General features: G+C 38.3%; 1 protein-coding gene across 1 annotated transcript; it reads left to right on the top strand.

Moving 5' to 3' along the window:
• Positions 1–22842: 22842 nt before the first annotated feature.
• On the top strand, positions 22843–23325 carry Tshr-ps1 (thyroid stimulating hormone receptor, pseudogene 1). The gene has a single exon (XM_039109066.1). It carries the CDS (start codon positions 22843–22845, stop codon positions 23323–23325), a length of 483 nt encoding a protein of 160 aa, XP_038964994.1.
• The last annotated feature ends 554 nt before the right edge of the window (positions 23326–23879 follow it).

Below are 23879 nucleotides of genomic sequence, written 5' to 3'. Positions count from 1 at the left end.
CAAATTTGGGTATGTTGTACCTTCATTTTCATTAAATTCTAAGAAGTCTTTAATTTCTTTCTTTACTTCTTCCTTGATAAAGTTGTCATTGAGTAGAGCATTTTTCAGTGTTCCAAGTGTATGTGGGTTTTCTGTCACTATTTTTGTTATTTACGACCAGTCTAAGTGCATGGTGATCTGGTAGGATGCATGGGATTATTTCTATCTTCCCGTATCTGTTGAGGCCTGTTTTATGACTGATTATATGGTCAATTTGGGAGAAGGTTCCATGAGGTGCTGAGAAGAAGGCATATCCTGTTGATTTGGATGGAATGTTCTATAAATATCTGTTAAATGCATTTGGTTGATAACGTCTGTTAGTTTCTCTACGTCTCTGTTTAATTTCTGTTTCCATGATCTGTCCATTGATGAGAGTGGGGTGTTGAAATTTCCTACTATTATCGTGTGAGGTGCAATGTGTTCTTTGAGCTTTATTAAGATTTCTTTTATGAATGTAGGTGCCCTTGCATTTGGAGCATAGTTATTTAGGATAGAGAGTTCATCTAGGTGGATATTTCCTTTGATGAATATATCAGTGTCCTTCCTTATCTTTTTTAATGACTCTTGGCTGAAAGTCAATTTTATTTGATATTACAATGGCTTGTTTATTCAGGTTATGTGCTTGGAAAGTTGTTTTCCAGTCATTTACACTGAGGTAGTGTCTGTCTTTGTCTCTGAGGTGAGTTTCCTGCATGCAGCAAAATGCTGGGTCTTCTTTAAGTATTCAGTCTGTCAGTCTATGTCTTTTTATTGGGGAATTAGTCCATTGATGTTCAGAGATATTGAGGAATAGTGATTGTCACTTCCTGTTATTTTTGTTGTTAGAGGTGGAATTCTTTCTCTTTTGCTTTCATTGCAAGGAAATTATATTCTTGTTTTCTGTACAGTGCAGATTCTCTCTTTGTGTTGGAGTTTTCCTCCTATTATCCATTATTGGGCTGCATGTATAGAAAGATCTTGCATAAATTTTCTTTTGTTATGTGTTGTAAAAATATACGAAATAAAAAGCTGTCTTTTACATGCTTTAGGTCCAGCACCTCAGTGCCCCAAGATATCTGCTGGAAATCTTAATTATCAGTCAGCAAAGTGTCTTACCTGCTCTGCTCCATCCCATATAACACTGCCAAAGGCTTCTCTCTGAGCCTGGCAGCAATCTCTCTACCTATCTTGTTCCCAAAACAGGTTTTCATGCCAGAAACACTCATTGCAACTCTGTGGGAGCCCAGCCCAGCCACCACACACTTTCTTACACTTAAATCACTACATGAAAGAACAGACAACACAATAACCTTTGGCTTAATTGATGAGATGTAATTGCCCACCTAAACATAGAAAGCCCAATACACATCCACATCTTAAAAACACTTGTAACAATCTGTAAAAGGTACAGCATACAATCTTTTCCTTTTCTCTTTTTTTTTTTTCGGAGTTGGGGACTGAACCCAGGGCCTTGCACTTGTTTGGCAAGCGCTCTATCACTGAGCTAAATCCCCAACCCCACAGCATACAATCTTAATGTCACCTGCCATATTGTCCTGCCACAACTTCTTTCCATCTCCCTCCTGTCTCTTCCTCTTTTCCATTCCAGTCTCCTCCACTTCCTTCAAACTTTTCTCCCACCCGTCCTTCCTTCTTTTCCAATGACAGGACTCCTTCTATCATGTACCTGCCTCACCTGTGATATCATCCCACAGTCATGGAATATCTTGGTTTCTCCATCTATGTTAATTGAATGTTTTGCTGGATACAGTAACTTGGGCTGGCATTTGTGTTCTCTTAGGGTCTATATGACATCTGTCCACTATCTTCAGGCTTTCACTGTCTCTGGTAAGAAGTCTGGTGTCATATTAATAGGTCTGCCTCTTTATGTCACTTGACCTTTTTCCCTTACAGCTTTTAATATTCTTTCTTTGTTTTGTGCATTTGGTGTTTTAACTATTATGTGATGGGAGGGATTTCTCTTCTGGCCCAATCTATTTGGAGTTCTGTAGGCTTCTTGTATGTTTATGGATATCTCTTTCTTTAAGTTAAGGAAGTTTTCTTCTATAATTTTGTTGAATGTATTTACTAGCCCTTTAATTTGGTAGTCTTCATTTTCTTCTATACCTATTATCCTTAGGTTTGATCTTCTCATTGTGTCCTAGATTTACTTATGTTTTGGGCTAGGAGCCTTTTGCTTTTTACATTATCTTTGACAGTTGTGTCCATGTTTTCTATGGTATCTTCTGCCCCTGAGATTCTCTCTTCTATCTCTTGTATTTTGTTGCTGATGCCTGTATCTATGGCTCCTTGTCTCTTCCTTTGCTTTTCTATATCCAGGGTTGTCTCCCCTTGTGCTTTCTTTATTGTTTCTATTTCCATTTTCAATTCATTCACCTATTTGTTTGTGTTTTCGTGTAATTCTTTCAGGGATTTTTGTGTTTCCTCTCTAAGGGCTTCTACTTGTTTACTTGTGGTTTCCTGCATTTCTTTAGGGGAGTTCTTTATGTCTTTCTTAAAGCTCTCCATCATTATCAAAAATTGTGATTTTAAATCTAAATCTTGCTTTTCTGGTGTGTTTGGATATCCAGTATTTTCTTTGGTGGGAGAACTGGTCTCTGTTGTTGCCAAGTATTCTTGGTTTCTATTGATTAAGTTCCTGTGCTTGCCTCTAGCCATTGGGGTGTCTCTGATGTTTGCTTGTCTTGCTGTATCTGAGAGTGACTTGACCCTGCTGTAGGCCTCTGTGTCAGCACTCCTGTAGAATTGTTTTCTTGTTTTCTTTCAGCTTTTCCTGAGAACAGGTGCTCTGATTTCAGGAGTGTTGGTGCTCCTGAAGACTGTCTTTTAGCTCTAGGCATGGGCAAGTATCAAAGGGTCTTGCCCCTGATTGCTTGTGTAGGTCCTTGCACCCAGCAGGCACAATTGGCACTACGCGGTTCCCTCTTGTGTCTGGACTTTGAGCAGAGGGTATTCTCCTCTGACTTCTCAGGAGCATCCACACTTCCAAGGGTCCAGCTCTCTCCCCCATGAGATTTGGGTGCAGGGTGCTGTTAGTCTCTATCATACTCAAATAAGGGGCCTGTTTTAAGACTATCAGAAAATTTTCTATTCTGAGATCTTAACACTAATCATTGTTTGAATCCTTTTGATTTCACATCTCTTCCATTTTCTCCTTCATCCCAACAGTACTACCTTTGTCTGAAGGTAAGTTCCTTAGTACTCCAAATAACAGAGAGTAGTGCTTTCCTGTTGATGTGGTTAACACCCCATACAAATAGCAAGTTATTGAATGAAGTGTTTATTCAGAGTGATAGTGTCTGTCATTGTAGGCAAGATATAGATCACAGAAGCAAGAAGATGGCTAACTATATTTTCATCCACAATCAAGAAAGACATAGCTTATAGGAACAGGAAAATGGCTGACTACATGTTCATCCATGCTCAAGAAGCTCAGTAAACAGAAAACTGAGTGAAGTGTAAACCCTCAAATCCCACAATAAAGATTTACTTAGTATAGAAAGGTGCCAATTTCTATAGTTTCTATAGCCTCCTAAAACATCGTCACCAACTGAGGACCATATGATTAAATGTATGAGCCTATTGGGGGACATTTATCATTCACACCACACCACACAACAAAACCTGTATTTATCCTTTGATATTCAAACTATTATCTCCCAAGTAGTTTTTCACCCTGCATCAGTTGGTGGGAGTCCCATTCTACCCAGGGCTAATGCAAATGGCTATGTTTCTTGTGCCTTTTAGAACTGCCATTTAATGATATGAGTTCAATAGTTATTATGTAAAACAAAATGTTAGTTAGCAAATTTATATGTACCTTATAATTATTTTAGAATTGGTATAAGGTTTTATATATTTATATGTATTTATATTTATTTTTATAACATTTAAATAAATATTTATGTGACTAGCCAAGAGCATATAATTACATATCCACTCTTATACATCATTGTGGCTTTGCCTTGAACTCATAATGCCAGATTCCAATTGCCAAATTTAAACTAAACATAACCTTAATTTAATCGTATTGCTTTGTAGGATGCATTACATTAAAGACGGAGATTAAAGAGAGAATAAAATTCATGTTTGTTAAAGAGATAACGCATAAGGTGTAAGTTCTTAGCTTTCCTTTACACATTTATGCCAATGCCGAAGTGTCATTTAAAAACACTCATTTGGCTTATTTTTAGCTGTCTAGTATAATAAATTTTAGGAATGAGACAAGAGTTCTAGATTAACCTGAAATTCTGTCTCAAAATTTTGAAAAAAAAGCAAAGAAAAGTAAAGAGAAGAAAAAGCAAAGAAAGGCAAAGGAATAAGTCTTTGACTCTGTAAAACTCATTTAAGGTGTCCTTGCTTGATGAGTGTGTACCAATCCTCACCCCCTTTCTTTCCTCCTATAAAAAAGAAACAGAGAAGCATCCTGTGAGCTATGGATGCTCATGCTTGGCTGTTTGTCTGATTCATTCAGATGCTCTTTTCATCCTAAGGACCTTGGCTTTCACTCATCTCATTCTCCATTTCCAGAGCCTGGGAGTAGGAGTCTACTCCTTTCAGGTTTTGTTTCATCTCCTCAACCTCCTGAAACATGCCAATGAAAACAGACTTTCTACTCAAATATTTTCACCCTAACTGCATTTCTCTCTCTCCCACTTCTCATGTCACTGAGAAATCTTTGACCAAATTCATGTTTGGTCAGCGTATCAATTTCGATAGGAGAGCATTGATTTGGTTTAGGTTTTCACATCATCTACCATCAATCAGGGAGTTCAGCACCAGGAATCAAGGTAGGACCCTCAATGCAGAAATTGAAACAAACCATGGAGGAGTACCTATTCATTTACTTTCTGTGGTTTGCTCAGGTTTTCCTCTTATACAATTCATGATCATTGGCCCATGAGTGACATTGCCTATAGTGTGTTTGGACATCTCACATTAAGAAGAAATAAAAAATGGCCCACAGATTGCCCATTGATAAAACAGAGTTGTAAGAGCCTGAGGAAAAGGTAGAGTGACAGGCCCAAACAGTTTCCAGCTCAAGGGGAGTACCCAAGACCTTACAACATTACTGAGGCTATGGGGTGTTCACAAAACAGGACCTATCATGGCTGCCTTCCAAAAGTCCCAACAAGCAGCTGAAAGAATCAGATGCAGATATGTGCAACCAACAACTGAACAGAAGCTGCTGACCCTTCTGCTAAATTAGGGGAAAGCTGGAGGAAACTGAGGAGGAGAGCAACCCTGTAGGAGGACAAGCAGTCTCAATTAGCCTGAGATCTCTCAGACACTGGATCACCAACCAGGCAGCATAAAGCAGCTTAGATGAGGCCTCCAACCCATATACAGCAGAGGACTCCCAGGTCTTGGCTTAGTCAGAGAAGATGCACCTAACCCTCAAGAGACTGGAGGCCCAAGGAAGTTTAGAGGTCTAGTGGGGAGGGTGGGATGGCGATGGAGACATCCTTGTTGAGACTCAGGGGCAGGGAGAAGGTATGGGATGTGGAACAGTCAAGGGTGGGGGGAGGACAGGAGAGGAATAAAATCTAGAGTGTAAAAATAAATAAATAAGCTGAAATCAACCAAGTAGAAACAAAAAGGACCATAGAAAGAATCAACAGAACCAAAAGTTGGTTCTTTGAGAAAATCAACAAGATAGATAAACCCTTAGCCAGACTAACGAGAGGACACAGAGAGTGTGTCCAAATTAACAAAATCAGAAATGAAAAGGGAGACATAACTACAGATTCGGAGGAAATTCAAAAAATCATCAGATCTTACTATAAAAACCTATATTCAACAAAATTTGAAAATCTTCAGGAAATGGACAATTTCCTAGACAGATACCAGGTATCGAAGTTAAATCAGGAACAGATAAACCAGTTAAACAACCCCATAACTCCTAAGGAAATAGAAGCAGTCATTAAAGGTCTCCCAACCAAAAAGAGCCCAGGTCCAGACGGGTTTAGTGCAGAATTCTATCAAACCTTCATAGAAGACCTCATACCAATATTATCCAAACTATTCCACAAAATTGAAACAGATGGAGCCCTACCGAATTCCTTCTATGAAGCCACAATTACTCTTATACCTAAACCGCACAAAGACACAACAAAGAAAGAGAACTTCAGACCAATTTCCCTTATGAATATCGACGCAAAAATACTCAATAAAATTCTGGCAAACCGAATTCAAGAGCACATCAAAACAATCATCCACCATGATCAAGTAGGCTTCATCCCAGGCATGCAGGGATGGTTTAATATACGGAAAACCATCAACGTGATCCATTATATAAACAAACTGAAAGAACAGAACCACATGATCATTTCATTAGATGCTGAGAAAGCATTTGACAAAATTCAACACCCCTTCATGATAAAAGTCCTGGAAAGAATAGGAATTCAAGGCCCATACCTAAACATAGTAAAAGCCATATACAGCAAACCAGTTGCTAACATTAAACTAAATGGAGAGAAACTTGAAGCAATCCCACTAAAATCAGGGACTAGACAAGGCTGCCCACTCTCTCCCTACTTATTCAATACAGTTCTTGAAGTTCTAGCCAGAGCAATCAGACAACAAAAGGAGATCAAAGGGATACAGATCGGAAAAGAAGAGGTCAAAATATCACTATTTGCAGATGACATGATAGTATATTTAAGTGATCCCAAAAGTTCCACCAGAGAACTACTAAAGCTGATAAACAACTTCAGCAAAGTGGCTGGGTATAAACTTAACTCAAATAAATCAGTTGCCTTCCTCTATACAAAAGAGAAACAAGCCGAGAAAGAAATTAGGGAAACGACACCCTTCATAATAGACCCAAATAATATAAAGTACCTCGGTGTGACTTTAACCAAGCAAGTAAAAGATCTGTACAATAAGAACTTCAAGACACTGAGGAAAGAAATTGAAGAAGACCTCAGAAGATGGAAAGATCTCCCATGCTCATGGATTGGCAGGATTAATATGGCAAAAATGGCCATTTTACCAAAAGCAATCTACAGATTCAATGCAATCCCCATCAAAATACCAATCCAATTCTTCGAAGAGTTAGACAGAACAATTTGCAAATTCATCTGGAATAACAAAAAACCCAGGATAGCTAAAGCTATCCTCAACAATAAAAGGACTTCAGGGGGAATCACTATGCCTGAACTCAAGCAGTATTACAGAGCAATAGTGATAAAAACTGCATGGTATTGGTACAGAGACAGACAGATAGACCAATGGAATAGAATTGAAGACCCAGAAATGAACCCACACACCTATGGTCACTTGATTTTTGACAAAGGAGCCAAAACCATCCAATGGAAAAAAGATAGTATTTTCAGCAAATGGTGCTGGTTCAACTGGAGGTCAACATGTAGAAGAATGCAGATCGATCCATGCTTATCACCCTGTACAAAGCTTAAGTCCAAGTGGATCAAGGACCTCCACATCAAACCAGACACACTCAAACTAATAGAAGAAAAACTAGGGAAGCATCTGGAACACATGGGCACTGGAAAAAATTTCCTGAACAAAACACCAATGGCTTATGCTCTAAGATCAAGAATCGACAAATGGGATCTCATAAAACTGCAAAGCTTCTGTAAGGCAAAGGACACTGTGGTTAGGACAAAACGGCAACCAACAGATTGGGAAAAGATCTTTACCAATCCTACAACAGATAGAGGCCTTATTTCCAAAATATACAAAGAACTCAAGAAGTTAGACCGCAGGGAAACAAATAACCCTATTAAAAAATGGGGTTCAGAGCTAAACAAAGAATTCACAGCTGAGGAATGCCGAATGGCTGAGAAACACCTAAAGAAATGTTCAACATCTTTAGTCATAAGGGAAATGCAAATCAAAACAACCCTGAGATTTCACCTCACACCAGTGCGATTGGCTAAGATCAAAAACTCAGGAGACAGCAGATGCTGGCGAGGATGTGGAGAAAGAGGAACACTCCTCCATTGTTGGTGGGATTGCAGACTGGTAAAACCATTCTGGAAATCAGTCTGGAGGTTCCTCAGAAAATTGGACATTGAACTGCCTGATGATCCAGCTATACCTCTCTTGGGCATATACCCAAAAGATGCCTCAACATATAAAAGAGACACGTGCTCCACTATGTTCATCGCAGCCTTATTTATAATAGCCAGAAGCTGGAAAGAACCCAGATGCCCTTCAACAGAGGAATGGATACAGAAAATGTGGTACATCTACACAATGGAATATTACTCAGCTATCAAAAACAACGAGTTTATGAAATTCGTAGGCAAATGGTTGGAACTGGAAAATATCATCCTGAGTGAGCTAACCCAATCACAGAAAGACATACATGGTATGCACTCATTGATAAGTGGCTATTAGCCCAAATGCTTGAATTACCCTAGATCCCTAGAACAAACAAAACTCAAGACGGATGATCAAAATGTGAATGCTTCACTCCTTCTTTAAATGAGGAAAAAGAATACCCTTGGCAGGGAAGGGAGAGGCAAAGATTAAAACAGAGACTGAAGGAACACCCATTCAGAGCCTGCCCCACATGTGGCCCATACATATACAGCCACCCAATTAGACAAGATGGATGAAGCAAAGAAGTGCAGACCGACAGGAGCCGGATGTAGATCGCTCCTGAGAGACACAGCCAGAATACAGCAAATATAGAGGCGAATGCCAGCAGCAAACCACTGAACTGAGAATAGGTCCCCTATTGAAGGAATCAGAGAAAGAACTGGAAGAGCTTGAAGGGGCTCGAGACCCCAAAAGTACAACAATGCCAAGCAACCAGAGCTTCCAGGGACTAAGCCACTACCTAAAGACTATACATGGACTGACCCTGGACTCTGACCCCATAGGTAGCAATGAATATCCTAGTAAGAGCACCAGTGGAAGGGGAAGCCCTGGGTCCTGCTAAGACTGAACCCACAGTGAACTAGTCTATGGGGGGAGGGCGGCAATGGGGGGAGGGTTGGGAGGGGAACACCCATAAGGAAGGGGAGGGGGGAAGGGGGATGTTTGCCCGGAAACCGGGAAAGGGAATAACACTCGAAATGTATATAAGAAATACTCAAGTTAATAAAAAAAAATAAATAAATAAATAAAAGTCAAACTAAAAAAAAAAAAAGACAAAAAAAATAAATAAATAAATTAGTTAAGTAATTAAAAAAGAGAGTGATTCCTTCTTCCCAGATAAGTGTAATTTGTTTCAAGTTAAGGAAAATCCTAACCAAAACAACTGATCCTTTATCAAGTTGACATAGAAGTACACCACTCTTTTATATATATATATATATATATATATATATATATATATATATATATATATATATATATATTTATCTTTATTAACTTGAGTATTTCTTATTTACATTTTGATTGTTATTGTTATTCCCCTTCCCAGTTTCCAGGCCAACATCCCCCTAACCCCTCCCCCTCCCCTTCTATATGGGCTTATCCTCCCCATCCTTCCCCCATTACCACCCTCCCCCCAACAATCACTTTCACTGGGGGTTCAGTCTTGGCAGAACCAAGGGTTCCCTTTCCACTGGTGCTCTTACTAGGCTATTCATTGCTACCTATGAGGTTGGAGCCCAGGGTGAGTCCATGTATAGTCTTTGGGTAGTGGCTTAGTCCCTGAAAGCTCTGGTTAGTTGGCATTGTTGTTCATATGGGGCCTTGAGCTCCTTGAAGCCCCTCCAGTCCTTTCTCTGATTCCTTCAACGGGGGTCCCGTTCATAGTTCAGTGGTTTGCTGATGGCATTCACCTATGTATTTGCTGTAATCTGGGTGTGTCTTTCAGGAGAGATATACATCCGGTTCCTGTCGGCCTGCAGTTCTTTGCTTTATCCATCTTGTCTAATTGGGTGACTGTATAAGTATGGGACACATGTAGGGCAGGCTCTGAATGGGTGTTCGTTCTGCCTCTGTTCTAAACTTTGCCTCCCTATTCCCTGCCAAGGGTATTTCCCCTTTAAAGAAGGAGTGAAGCATTCACTTTTTGGTCATCCTTCTTGAGTTTCATGTGTTCTGTTCATCTAGGGTAATTCAAGCATTTGGGCTAATAGTCACTTATCAATGAGTGCATACCATGTGTGTGTTTCTGTGATTGGGTTACCTCACTCAGGATGATATTTTCCAGTTCCATCTACTTGCCTACGAATTTCATAAAGTCATTGTTTTTGATAGCTGAGTAATACTCCACTGTGTAGATGTACCATATTTTCTGTATCCATCCCTCTATTGAAGGGCATCTTGGTTCTTTCCAGCTTCTAGCTATTATAAATAAGGCTGCTATGAACATAGTGGAGCACGTGTTTTTGTTATATGTTGGGCCATCTTTTGGGTATATGCCCAAGAGAGGTATAGCTGGGTCCTCAGGTAGTTCAATATCCAATTTTCTGAGGAACTTCCAGACTGATTTCCAGAATGATTGTACCAGTCTGCAATCCCACCAACCATGGAGGAGTCTTCCTCTTTCTCCACATTGTCGCCTGCCTTTGCTGTCACCTGAGTTTTTGATCTTAGCCATTCTCACTGGGAAGTACACCACTCTTAAGCCACAACTTTCCTTTTTGATCTATTCTCAATGATTATGTTACATTAATACCATAATATAAAACATACTATAACCTGAAAATCCTATAGATTTTTTAAAAGAATCATCTACTTAAAAGTATTTTTATTTTCAATATCCAGTGTATCTTTCAAAGTCTTAAGTCTACCAGCTTTGATATACTATAAAATCAAAAATATAAAATGTATTTTTTACTCCAAATGGGCAGAACTATGTTGAAGCTACAATTAGATTGAAGGAAAGGCAAACAGTGTAAAATAGGTCAGAATCTAAAGTTTGAAAACCAGTCAGTCATGATCTTTTGTGTTCCCCATGGCTGAAGAAAGCCTAATTCTCCATTTCTGCCATGCATAGTACGTCATACATTCAGGCCATCTCCATTCCATACCTGCTGCTGTCCTAGAGAGTAATGCACAGTAATGGGATCTCCCATATGCTGGAGAATACCCTGCAACTGAGATTTCACCTTTGCTAAAGTCCTCCTGGTGTCTGACCTTTTTACCTGGCACCCAGCCTTGGTTTCTCTCTAGGCCCATTTGAATTGTGCAGTTTTTACTGCAATTGGAGAATACCGTTACCTAGGTATAGTAATATTACTATAGCCCCACCTTTCTTTTCTTCATGGAAATCAGGATCCTGTTCCAGAATACCATATCTGAACTTCTCTCCATTCTCTCTTCACACCTTCAATACAGGTGTGCATGAGAGACTCACACATTATCAAGTTTAGTTTCCAGCTGGAGATATAACCTGGTTCTGCATTGACCCACAGTTTCAGTATGACAACTCTGAGGAAATATTTCCTGAATATTAGACCTCAATGATGCTGCTCTCTTGTTAATCACAGAAGATATTTTATCCCTAGAAAACTGGTATTATTTATCTCCGAAAAGCAATGATTTCATTTCAGTAGTGCTAATCTCTTGTTAATTACAGCTGATTCTCCAACCACAGCTAATCAGAAATTATAATTCTTAATTCAAATATATTACAAAAATGCAAACGATAGAGCTTTTGATTCCTTGTGAAATTTCTAAAGCTAGGCTTTTAACATCACATTTCCCTTAACATTCTTATCTTCTAAGCTTCCACTGAACAGACACTCAAGCTATGATCATTCAGTGGCCTTTTCTACCCTAAATTCTAAAATCTTCCACCATCCTCACAAACATAGCAACCATGGCTATCACAATCCGGTACCCATTTCTGTCATATTTTATTTCTATTGCTATAATAAAGCATTGATCAAAAGTAACTTGGAAAAGAAAGGGTTTGTTCTTCTTACGCTTATGGATAACAAACAAACAATTGAAGGAAGTCAGGGCAAGAAGCTGGGGGCAGAAACTAAAACAGGGAGCATGGAAAAATACTTCTTATGGCCTTGTTCCCCATAGTTCAGCTTACACTTTTTAAGTTATTTTTATTAGGTATTTTTATTTACATTTCTAATGATATTCCCTTTCCCAGCTTCTTATCCATAAGTCCTCATATTCCATCCCCTTACCCCTTCTTCTATAAGGGTGTCTGCCTCCCCAGCCATGTCCCTTCCCCACCTCCCTGCCCTGACATTCCCTTAAATTGGGGGTCCAGTCTTGGCAGGACCAAGGGCTTCTCCTTCCATTGGTGCTCAACAAGGCCATCCTCTGCTACATATATATGCAGCTGGAGCCATGGGTCTGTACATGTATGGTCTTTGGGTAGTGATTTTGTCCCTAGGAGTTCCAGTTGTTTGGTATTGTTGTTCTGATGGGGTTACAAGCCCCTTTAGCTCTTTCTCCTAGCTCCTCTAGTGGGGACCCTGTTCTCAGTTCAATAGTTTGCTGTTAGCATTTCTTTTAGTTTTATTTTATTTACTTTTATTAGATATATTTTTAATTTACATTTCAAATGTTAGTCCCTTTCCCAGTTTTGCGGACATAAGCCCATATGCCAGCTCTGACTGACAGCCTGCTCATGGGTGGTGCTGCAGTAGTTAAAGAATCCCGGTTGTGCTCAGACTCATTAGGATAAGAAGGACATAATTTTTGTAAATCAAATAAAAGTTAGACTGAGATTTTTCCCCAGTGTTCTGGGCGTATATAAGAGCCAATCTCTGAAGCCAAATTTATATGTATATATGAATAGATATGGCAGTGAATAGAGTAGTCAGTGTTCAGTAGTAATAGAAACTGAAGATGTAGAACTATGATCATGAGAAGAAAACTGGTTAATAGATATCAGAAGACAACAAGAAAGATACAAGAGTGCAGAAACAAATTACTTACCTAAGGGAAAGTATTTAACTATGAGAGTCTTAATTTCAGAACTATAAAGCATGGAGAATGATGTCTGTCAGACAATACAATGGCCATTGTTATGACATATAGCCAATGTTGTCTCTTAATATTATTAATAATATTAATAATAATTAATAATAATAAAGATATTCTCCACAAATAATAGCTTTCTGTTTTCATATACACAACTACAAACTACCTGCTTTCAATGTCAAATGCTCAATAAAGTTAAATTCTCTCCTCAATTATTCCTATGATCAGTTAATGGCCCTTTATTCTTTTCTTATTTTCTCCATACTTGCAACCAATATTTTCAAGGAGGATAATATACAAAATCTGACCTTAAATACTTTGATGTTTTAAAATCTAAATTTGGTGAATATAGCATTTATAGATTGTAATTGTGAAAAATGTATTTAGTAATTATAGTATAACTATTTTCCAAATGAATCATGCTAATATATTATTTGGAATTATCCCGTGTCAGTTTATGGTGCTTTATACTATACATAGCTAAAATGTTCCCTGAGAAATAACCTAAATTCAACCAGTACCTTCTTTCTGTGTCACTTCTATAAGGCTCAATTACTTGAGGACAGGGAATTAATATTAGGGCTAACAATAGTTACTTATATAAGAGTATATCTTAATGAGGTTGAAGTATTAACATTGGATAGAGAGCATTATGTCTTGAAACTAGTACACATTAATTGGAAAGTTCTGTTACATTCAGAACTCAAATCAAATAATCCAGACTATTAACAAGGGCTTGATTCAAATATCAGCTTCTGTGGTGGCAACTGAGAGGGCAACATATTTTACACATAAATACAAAAGCTGCTTCCTAGACTGGGGAATCTAATCTGTATAAGTTTTTTGTTCTTGTTGTTTTATGAACATTAGCATGCATACTTAATGAAATTGTTTCTTTAAGTTATCTGCATAGTTTAAAAGATCTGATATTTAAAGACAGTGTTTAAATGCAGTGAACTCACCCAAAACCATTTTAAACTTACAACTCTACTTTTTATGGAAAATTGTTTTTCCCACTCACATAATACAGCCTGATTATGATTTTTCTCTTATTCTACATTTCCCAGTTCCTCCCTACCTCCTTTCCCAACTTGATCTGCCCCCTTTCTGTCTTTCCTTAGAAAACAAACAGAAGGCAATCACAGGAGGGGGTATGGAGGGAGGGAACTGCATGGGAAAGGGGACAGGGAGGAGGAAGAGGAAAACTTGATCTGTTATTGAATGGGGGAAAAGGACTGAACCCTGAGGGCCAACAGAAAGAACAGAAACCTGCAATCTCAGGAAGTAGGAGTTGGGTACCCTCTAGAATGTACCAGAGACCTGGGAAGTAAGAGACTCTCAGGACCCTAGATGAAATGCCCTACAGTGGGGAGAGGGAACTTGTAGAGATCAACTCCAGTAGGAAGACAAGGCATCAAGAGGCCAGTAGAAAGACAGGGCATCAAGAGGAGGGATGAGGTTGCCATCCCAAAGTCAAAACCTCTGACCCAGAATTGTTCCTGTCTGAGAGAAATACAGGGATGGAAATGGAGAAGAGTCTGAGGAAAAGGGGGTCCAGTGACAGGCCCAAGGTGAAATCCAGCACAAAGGTAGGCCCCAAGGCCTGACACCATTACTGTTGCTACAGTGTGCTCAATCATGATGTTCCTCCGAAAGGCCCAAGAAGCAACCAAAAGAGTCAGATGCAAATATTTACACCCAACCAAGGACAGAAGCTGCTGACCCCTGTGGTTGAATTAGGGAAAAGCTGGAAGAAGCTGAGGAGGAGGGCAACTTTATAAGAGGACCAGAAGTTTCAACTAACCTGGACTCCAGATCACTAACCAGGCAGCACAAACAAGCTGATGTGAGACCCCCAACATATATACACCAGAGGACTGCCATGTCTGGGCTCTGTCAGAGAAAATTCACCTAACCCTCAAAAGACTTGAAGCCCCAGGGAGTGGGGAGTTCTGGTGGTGTGTGGGAATAGGTGTGTGGGGAAACATTCTCATGGTAGGAGGACGTATGGGATGTGGAACAGTGAGAGGGTGAACTGGGAAGGTCATAAAGTCTAGACTGTATGAAAAGATAAAATAAAAAGTCAGGATTCTAAGGAATAATAATATAATTAATATAATAACATATAGAATAATAAAACAAAAATAGTATATTAGAATAAAACACAGTTTAAAAAAAAAGAAGGAAAAGATTCCAAAAAGAGGCCCATGGAACATTTATATATTCAGATATTCATTTGTTTTTACACTCAGGAATCCAGAAAAACAATAAGCCAGAAGCTACAATATCTACATATTGTAGCTGTAGTTTTTAAAGGTCAAATTTATAAGTATTTACAGAAAAAAAACAGTTATTCCAAATTAAATATCTTTTTTCTAATAATAACTTCTTGAGTTAATCTTCTGAATAAATTGTTTATCATCACTATTTCAAAAAATTCTCAGCTATTTTGAAGAATAATTCGGAGATAAGGTAGTGCAGTTATTTACTGAGGACAGAAGTGAGTTTGAATTGGTGGCAGGGCTTCTTAGACGTTCCTTTAAAAATGTCAAATTTTTATTTAGCAATTGGCCAAATATAGAACAGTAAATCAAACTCAAAATCCGAAGATATTCCACTCATATCTTCTCACCTGACAGTTGATGAAGGTTACACTGCAGTGTGAGGGAAGATGAACATGAATTTTGTTTTCTTTTTTGTTATTTTCCTGCTTATAATCATGATTGCTGAAAATACTGAATATTACTATAAAATTTATTTGCTCTACTTACCTTAGAGTATAAATAAAAATCAACTATAGATATGTTTCAAATCAGAAAGTGACAAACTAATGATTCTAAAGAAAATCACAGCATTTTTCTCAATGGCTTTAGAACCTAAATCTTAAATAACTTTATCCATTTGTACACAATTTCATTTTTTATTTACAGTTGGCTATAATTTCATTGTGTACCTGTACTTTCTTTCTGCTCATCACTTGATAGACAGCTAGGCTGTTTCTAATTCTTGGATCTTGTGAACGGAGCAGCAATGGACATGAAAGAGTAAGCTACTCTGTAGTAAGATAGACACAGGGGTACAAATGCTGCCCCTTCTTGCTCCTAAGTGGGTCCTAGCTTCAAGCTTTAGTTTATGTGCCTAACAACACTCACTTGCAGAAGTCAGGAATGCAGGAAGAGATATTGAGGAGAGGCCTTATAGGGGGTGGACTAATAGAACTTCGGTGTGAGAGGGGTGATGGTGATTGGAGAAAGGGTCAAACAGGGATGGGGAAGGCGGTTGGGAAAATAGGGAAACTGGGACAGAGGGGTAACCAAAAAGTTATATGTAAAGCCATTATTCTGTTAATAAATTAAAACTGAGTTAAGACTAAATAGGACTATCGAGCATGGATAAGCAGTGTTGCTCACGGATGCCATTGTTAATCAAGCAAAAATTTCAGTGCTGGGTATGTGGAACTTCCTTAGTAGCTGTTTGGTGAAGGAGGTTTTTAAGGGGTCCCCAAACAACACAAGCTATTGCCATTGCTTTTGTTTTCCTACTGGTATTAGATGATCAGACCAGATTGCCAAGACACAACACAACTCTTTGTTAGATCTGGAGAAATCAAGCTGAAACTGACCTGGAAGCTTTTTCTTACTGGCTAGATTTCACAGTGCTACTGGCTTATGAGGAAATGGCTTACCTAGCTATAAACTCTATAAAAATGCAATGTTAAACTGCCAGGCAAGATATGCCTACTTGTGCATTAGTGACAGAAGTTATCATAGCAAAACTGACCAATACAGGATTAGATTTGAAGCTGTTCCAAAAGAGGAAAACCATGTGTGTAATTATAAAACTAGGCAGAAATCCATGTCTGGGAAGATTATAGATTCTAGGAGAGAATTCATTTCTGCTGTTTAGCTAAACTGTCATGGCAACAAATTGTAGTCTAAATGGTTTTGCTCATAACTTTAAACCAATGCTGTGCTCACCCTTAATATGAGAAGCTTCTCTCTTCAGGGACTGGTAATGAATTAAAAAGTTCATGGTTGCTCAAGATGCTTAGAATAAATGAGGGTTAAGCATTTCACCTGGACATTCATAGCACCCACTCTAAGGATCAATGGATATTGTAGTAGAAGGAGCAGAAGAAATATAAGAACTAGAAATCAAGGAAAATAGATGCAAAATGTGATATTCAGGGCATTACAGACATTGCAAATATGATCTCACTGCAGGTGCAGTTAGATACATTGTGCCTGCTATCATCCTTCAAATGGATTGTCTCCAACCCATGAAAATACAAATGGCATATGGTAGTACAGAATTAAAAATCAAAATGCATGACTGAGAAAGTGACCTGCAAGAAAGAGGGGGAATAATATGGGTAGCAGGATATAAAAGAATGTGTGGGATGAGAGTAAACAAAATGTATTATACACTTTAATGAAGTTGCCAATGGACAAATTCAATCAATGAAAAAAAATACAAAGTGAGGTCATATCTAAATTCATCAATAATGGATATCAAATGATTTTATTCCACCAAAGACATCACAAATATGTGAAGAATCAAATGGTACATTGGGGAAAGACATATAATAGCAAGACATTATATATATATATATATGTATATATATATATATTCCTTTTATATATAAGGAATGTGTATTTACTGATAATATCCTTTGATTATTTATAAAAGAAAGTTTTAAAGGTGACAAAAATACTTATGTAACACTTTATAATGTCACTGAAATGATGAATAAATATGCCAAATATTGTTAAATTTAATTAGTCACCACGGAATTACATATTCATATCCTTGTGTAATGATACTATATGAACACTGCGAGTGAAAAATGCACGAGACTGACACCGTGTGTTGACAAGGATGTGGAGCAGCTGCTTCTGGGAGTTTGCATTATTAGAAACATTTGTAAAACAATTTGTCAGTATCCATTAATGTCGAAATCTGTATACCTTCTGTAGCAGCAAATCCCGCAAGTATGAGTACATCAAGATTACTTACATGCACACAGTGAAATGCATGCTAGGGATGACCATAGCGGTACTGTTGCATAGTTCGTGCGAAGCCTCTCTTCACTGTCAAGTCTGTTAGATTCATTTAACTAGCTAACTGTAAGAGCATTTCCAGAAAGTAGCAATTGAAATCCAACTTATGTTTGGGGATCTATACTGAGACAGAGGAATGGAGGAAGCCAGAGTAATTGTCCTTCCCGGATGACGATGTAACGAACTCCCTTGTTGAACAACAGCTTCCTTGCCTTAAATGGACTGGAAGCACTGGAACCATGAGCCACAGTAAGTCCTCTCTGCATTGAAATTTGTCCGTTCAGTCATCACAAGTACAGTCTTAATAAACCTGATTGTAGCATATCTTGTATTACTCAGTCAATATTTACCACTGAGCAACACAGTATCAGGTTATTACACAAAGTATTGGGCAATGAAAGACAATAAGGAAAAAGCACTTATTATATAAATTCGGGACAAAAATTTTAATAAGAAAAAATGGCTTACTATTCATATTTGTTGCTGTAATAAAAATGTACAGATTGAAAGGAAAGATAACAGGGGGTTCTGGGATGGTATTGATTTCTCTTTAAATCCAGTTTTCTTACTTATCACATTTTTTGTTATTTATTTATTTTGTGCTTATTTTGATCTTTCTGTTGATATAAAAATTATACTCTCTATTTTCCCTAAAAATGAGTCAAAGAAAATTCTTTAATGCTTCTTGTCCTTATTGTGGATGAGAGACAAATCTTTGCTGGAACAGGGCAAGCGAGCACTCTCACGCATTGTGTTGGAGTTTCCCCAAAGAATATGATTAAGACAAGGCCTTCTTTTACACATATGTGGCTGGAGCCATGAATCCCTTCATGTGTACTCTTTGGTTGGTGGTTTAGTCCCTGGGAGCTCTGGGGGCTCTGGATGGTTCATATTGTTGTTCTTCCAATGGGCTTGCAAACCCCTTCAGTCCTTTCTCTAACTCCTCCATTGAGGTCCCCATGCTCAGTTGAATGACTAGCTGTGAGTAGTCTTGTCTAGCATCAGTTGGAAGAGAGGCTTTTGGTCCTGTGAAGGCTTGATGCCCCAGTGTAGGGGAATGCCAGGGTGGGCAGGCAGAAGTGGGTGGAAGGGTGGGGGAGCACCCTCAAAGAAGCAGGGGGAGGGAGGATGGGGTAGGGCATTTCCAAAGGGGAAACGAGGAAAAGGGATAACATTTGAAATGTAAATAAATAAAATATCCAATTTAAAAGTATAATTAATAACATTTCATTAGTTCAAACTCATATAAACTGTTCTCTTTGTTATTCTTTCAGTTAAAGTCCTAGCATTTATTGTGAAAATAAGTTATGCTATTGTGCCTATTTGCTCAAGTATAGTTCTTTTTTTTTTTTTCTTTTTTTCGGAGCTGAGGACCGAACCCAGGGCCTTGCGGTTGCTAGGCAAGTGCTCTACCACTGAGCCAAATCCCCAACCCCTCAAGTATAGTTCTTAAACTGGTTATTTCTGACAAATTAGGTCTTGAGCCTCAAGTTATGCATCTTTGTATAGCATAGGGAAATAGTCTTACAAAGTGGGTAGTTAATTTTCTAATCACTAGTCCTAAAACTCAGACCTACATTCTTGGCTGTTCTACAGGGATAACCAGAACTTTGAAAGGAGGGTTTTTCCCTCCTGCACAATTCTGCAAACTTCACTTTGTCTATTTAGTCATTATGAGTCCACACAGGTTTATATTCCATAAAATACTGAATATATTTACTCTTTTTTGATCTGTTTGTTGCTATCTTCACTATAATAGGCTCATACACTAAAATTTTTGTAAGTTATTGTCTTAATAGTATATTAAGTATTCTATAAGTATGTAATTGGAAAACAGTAGGCAAATTTAGTAAATCTATAAATTTTATTTAATTTATTTCTAGCAATTGAGGGCAAAGACAATAGATACCTTTTAGACTTGAAATATGCCTGTTGTTATAGGTGAAGAGGACAATATTTACCATTAGTACAACCATGGACTAAGTATTATTTTTGGCCAAATAATTAATTTTAATATAATTTGAAACTCAAGCATAAAACATATTATTCCAACACATGAAACAAAGAACATAGCTATATTATTTAGGATAACTAGTTATTTTTAACCTCCTTGGAAAAACTGATTTAAAAAGTATTTTAATATTATGGCTCACGTGCCATGTAATAATAATTGAGTCTAGATGTAGTTTGATAATGTATAGAACAAATTATGATAGTGTTATTCTATCTATACTCTAATACCCATAGTGAATTCTTTTCCTAGTGGAATTAGTAAAACTATTTTATCATCATCCTCTTTTTAAAATTTTTTTTCTGATACCTTTCAACATTATAGCTTATAAGGATATAAGGTATGCATTTTTTAAACCAGAAAATTATATGGAAAAAGGTAAAAGGTTATGAAAGAATGATTGTGATAGTTAATTTGAATTGCCAATTTGGCAAGATTTGCACTCACTGTAACTGAGGGACAGCCTAGATTAGATTTCTTTATGGTCATGTCAATGATTTTTTTTTAATACGATTTTCTGAAATGAGAGAATTTACCCTAAATCTTGGCTAGGTTAGGTCTTGTCTGGAATTAAAGGAACACAGTGAAAGAGAATTCTAAAAGAAAGCAGATAGTAAGGGCAGGAACATAAAAACAGAAAGACCAGGTGTAACCACTTCCTTTTTATGTTTTGCTTCACTTTTCATTAATTATTCTCTCATACAGTGCATCCAACCTCAGCCTTCTTGCCCTCTACTCCTCTTCAACACCCGTTCTCATTTCTCTTCTACTCCAGATCCACTGTTTCTCCCTTTCCTTTCAGAGTATAGAAGCCTCATAGAGGACAAAGACTTAACACCTCATAACATGATGCATTGAGACTAGATACAAATCCTAGGCTAGGCAATGTACCCCCGTAGGAGGCAAATGATCTCAAGAGTAGACAAAAGAATCAAATGCCCCCCACTCACACTGTTAGGAATCTCACAAAAACACTAAATTAAACTACCACATCATATATGCAGAAAACCTAACACAGATCCATGGAAGTTCCATGATTGTTGCTTTAGTCTGTGAACTCCCATGATCACGGCTCAGTTAATTGTGTAGGTCATGTATGTTCTGGCACATAACCCAAGCTCTGCTTAATGTTTTTCTGTGGGTCACTGCATCTGTTCCCATCATCTGCCAGAGAAATCATTTCATTAACTGTTTTTGTTGGTGTGTTTGTTTGTCAATCACATTTAGTTTCTACACTTTGATTGAAAATGGCTAGGATGCAGAGAAAGAGGAACACTCCTCCATTGTTGGTGGGATTGCAGACTGGTACAACCATTCTGGAAATCAGTCTGGAGGTTCCTCAGAAAATTGGACATTGAACTGCCTGAGGATCCAGCTATACCTCTCTTGGGCATATACCCACAAGATGCCTCAACATATAAAAAAGACACGTGCTCCACTATGTTCATCGCAGCCTTATTTATAATAGCCAGAAGCTAGAAAGAACCCAGATGCCCTTCAACAGAGGAATGGATACAGAAAATGTGGTACATCTACACAATGGAATATTACTCAGCTATCAAAAACAATGACTTTATGAAATTCGTAGGCAAATGGTTGGAACTGGAAAATATCATCCTGAGTGAGCTAACCCAATCACAGGAAGACACACATGGTATGCACTCATTGATAAGTGGCTATTAGCCCAAATGCTTGAATTACCCTAGATGCCTAGAACAAATGAAACTCAAGACGGATGATCAAAATGTGAATGCTTCACTCCTTCTTTAAAAGGGGAATAAGAATACCCGTGGCAGGGAATAGAGAGGCAAAGATTAAAACAGACACAGAAGGAACACCCATTCAGAGCCTGCCCCACATGTGACCCATACATATACAGCCACCCAATTAGACAAGATGGATGAAGCAAAGTAGTGCAGGCCGACAGGAACCAGATGTATATCTCTCCTGAGAGACACAGCCAGAATACAGCAAATACAGAGGTGAATGCCAGCAGCAAACCACTGAACTGAGAATAGGACCCCCGTTGAAGGAATCAGAGAAAGAACTGGAAGAGCTTGAAGGGGCTCGAGACCCCATATGTACAACAATGCCAAGCAACCAGAGCTTCCAGGGACTAAGCCACTACCTAAGGACTATACATGGACTGACCCTGGACTCTAACCTCATAGGTAGCAATGAATATTCTAGTAAGATCACCAGGGGAAGGGGAAGCCCTGGGTCCTGCTAAGACTGAACCCCCAGTGAACTAGATTGTTGGGGGGAGGGCGGCAATTGGGGGAGGATGGGGAGGGGAACACCCATAAAGAAGAGGAGGGAGAGGGATTAGGGGGATGTTTGCCCGGAAACCGGGAAAGGGAATAACACTCGAAATGTATATAAGAAATACTCAAGTTAATAAAAAAAATTATAAAAAAGTGGAAGGCATAGATGAGTCATAATCAGAATGGAATACTGGAAGACGCTTTCTTATCTATGAGGAGTTCCAGAAAGGAAAGTGGGGGATGCGATACCTTCAGATTTCAGGTCCAACCTAGATGGCTTACAGTTCTGAGAAAGAAGTCCATCAGTTACCACCATCCTGCTGTGGACCTGGTCTTCTCATGGACATACTCTAAGGACACAGTATGTGCCTTTTCAGTGAACAAATGATGTATGATGTTGAACAAAGGATATCACTCCACTGCCAATCCAGAGATGAGAGATGAGGATTCTACATCTGAATCACATTCCCAGTTCTTATGTCGGGGGAGGAGAAATCACAATGGTGTCATTGATTGTTTGTGTTGTGAAAGGTCACTATGCTTCCGATAAGATTTTCTTTGAAATTAAGGTAATTTTAAAAGACCAATGATGAGAACTCAACCGTGTGACTGTCATTTCCCTAGGAAGCTCATCGAGACTCACCTGAAGACCATTCCCAGTCTTGCCTTTTCGAGCCTGCCCAATATTTCCAGGATCTATCTATCCATAGATGCCACTCTGCATCGGCTGGAACCACATTCTTTCTACAATTTGAGTAAAATGACTCACATAGAAATCCGGAACACCAGAAGCTTAACTTACATAGACCCTGATGCTTTAACAGAGCTCCCCTTGCTCAAGTTTCTTGGAATGTTCAATACTGGACTTAGAATATTCCCTGACTTGACCAAAATTTATTTCACGGATGTATTCTTTATACTAGAAATCACAGACAACCCTTACATGACATCAGTCCCTGAAAACGCATTCCAGGGACTATGCAATGAAACCTTGACCTTGAAACTATACAACAATGGATTTACTTCAATGCAAGGACATGCTTTCAATGGAACAAAGCTGGATGCTGTGTAAGTTTAGTGTAACCATGGTAACTGCCACCATTTCCCCACATCTCATTCCCAGGACTATCCAGAGGGTCTGAATTCTGTTGAGATCTACTTTAAGTATCTCAAACCTTGTAAGTAATGCTAAAGGAACTTGACAAGGGCCATCTGAAGAGGATACTTAATGTTGTCCCCAGTTCTATACCCCAAAGCTCTCATTCTCAATAAAATGGAGATGTATACTGTCAAAAAAAAGAAAAAGAAAAAGAAAAAGAAAAAAAGAAAATGGCTACTTATTGACTCTTGTCCAAATTTAGCCCTTTGGCAGGCCTTTTTCAATGCAGGCTTTACTAGATAAGAATTTAAAACTTAAGTCCCTTATAACATGCTTTTATTTATTGACATATATATGTAATATATATATGTGTTATGTATATATATATATATATATATATATATATATATCACATTGTTAAATTAAAAAAAGAAATGAGAGAGGTTTATTCCTGTCCTACACTCTACCCAATAGACTATTAAAGGGCAAGGCTATATGGTTCACAGCTCTAGATCCCCTCTCCTAAG

Source organism: Rattus norvegicus, chromosome 4, assembly GCF_036323735.1.
Source record: "Rattus norvegicus strain BN/NHsdMcwi chromosome 4, GRCr8, whole genome shotgun sequence".
NCBI classification, from domain to species: Eukaryota; Metazoa; Chordata; class Mammalia; order Rodentia; family Muridae; genus Rattus; species Rattus norvegicus.
Note: the sequence above shows the minus strand (reverse complement) of the source record. Positions and strands in the feature narration are given on the sequence as shown.

Coding starts and splice junctions, on each gene's coding strand:
- Tshr-ps1 (XM_039109066.1), top strand. CDS start 22,843: ATGAGAACTCAACCGTGTGACTGTCATTTCCCTAGGAAGCTCATCGAG.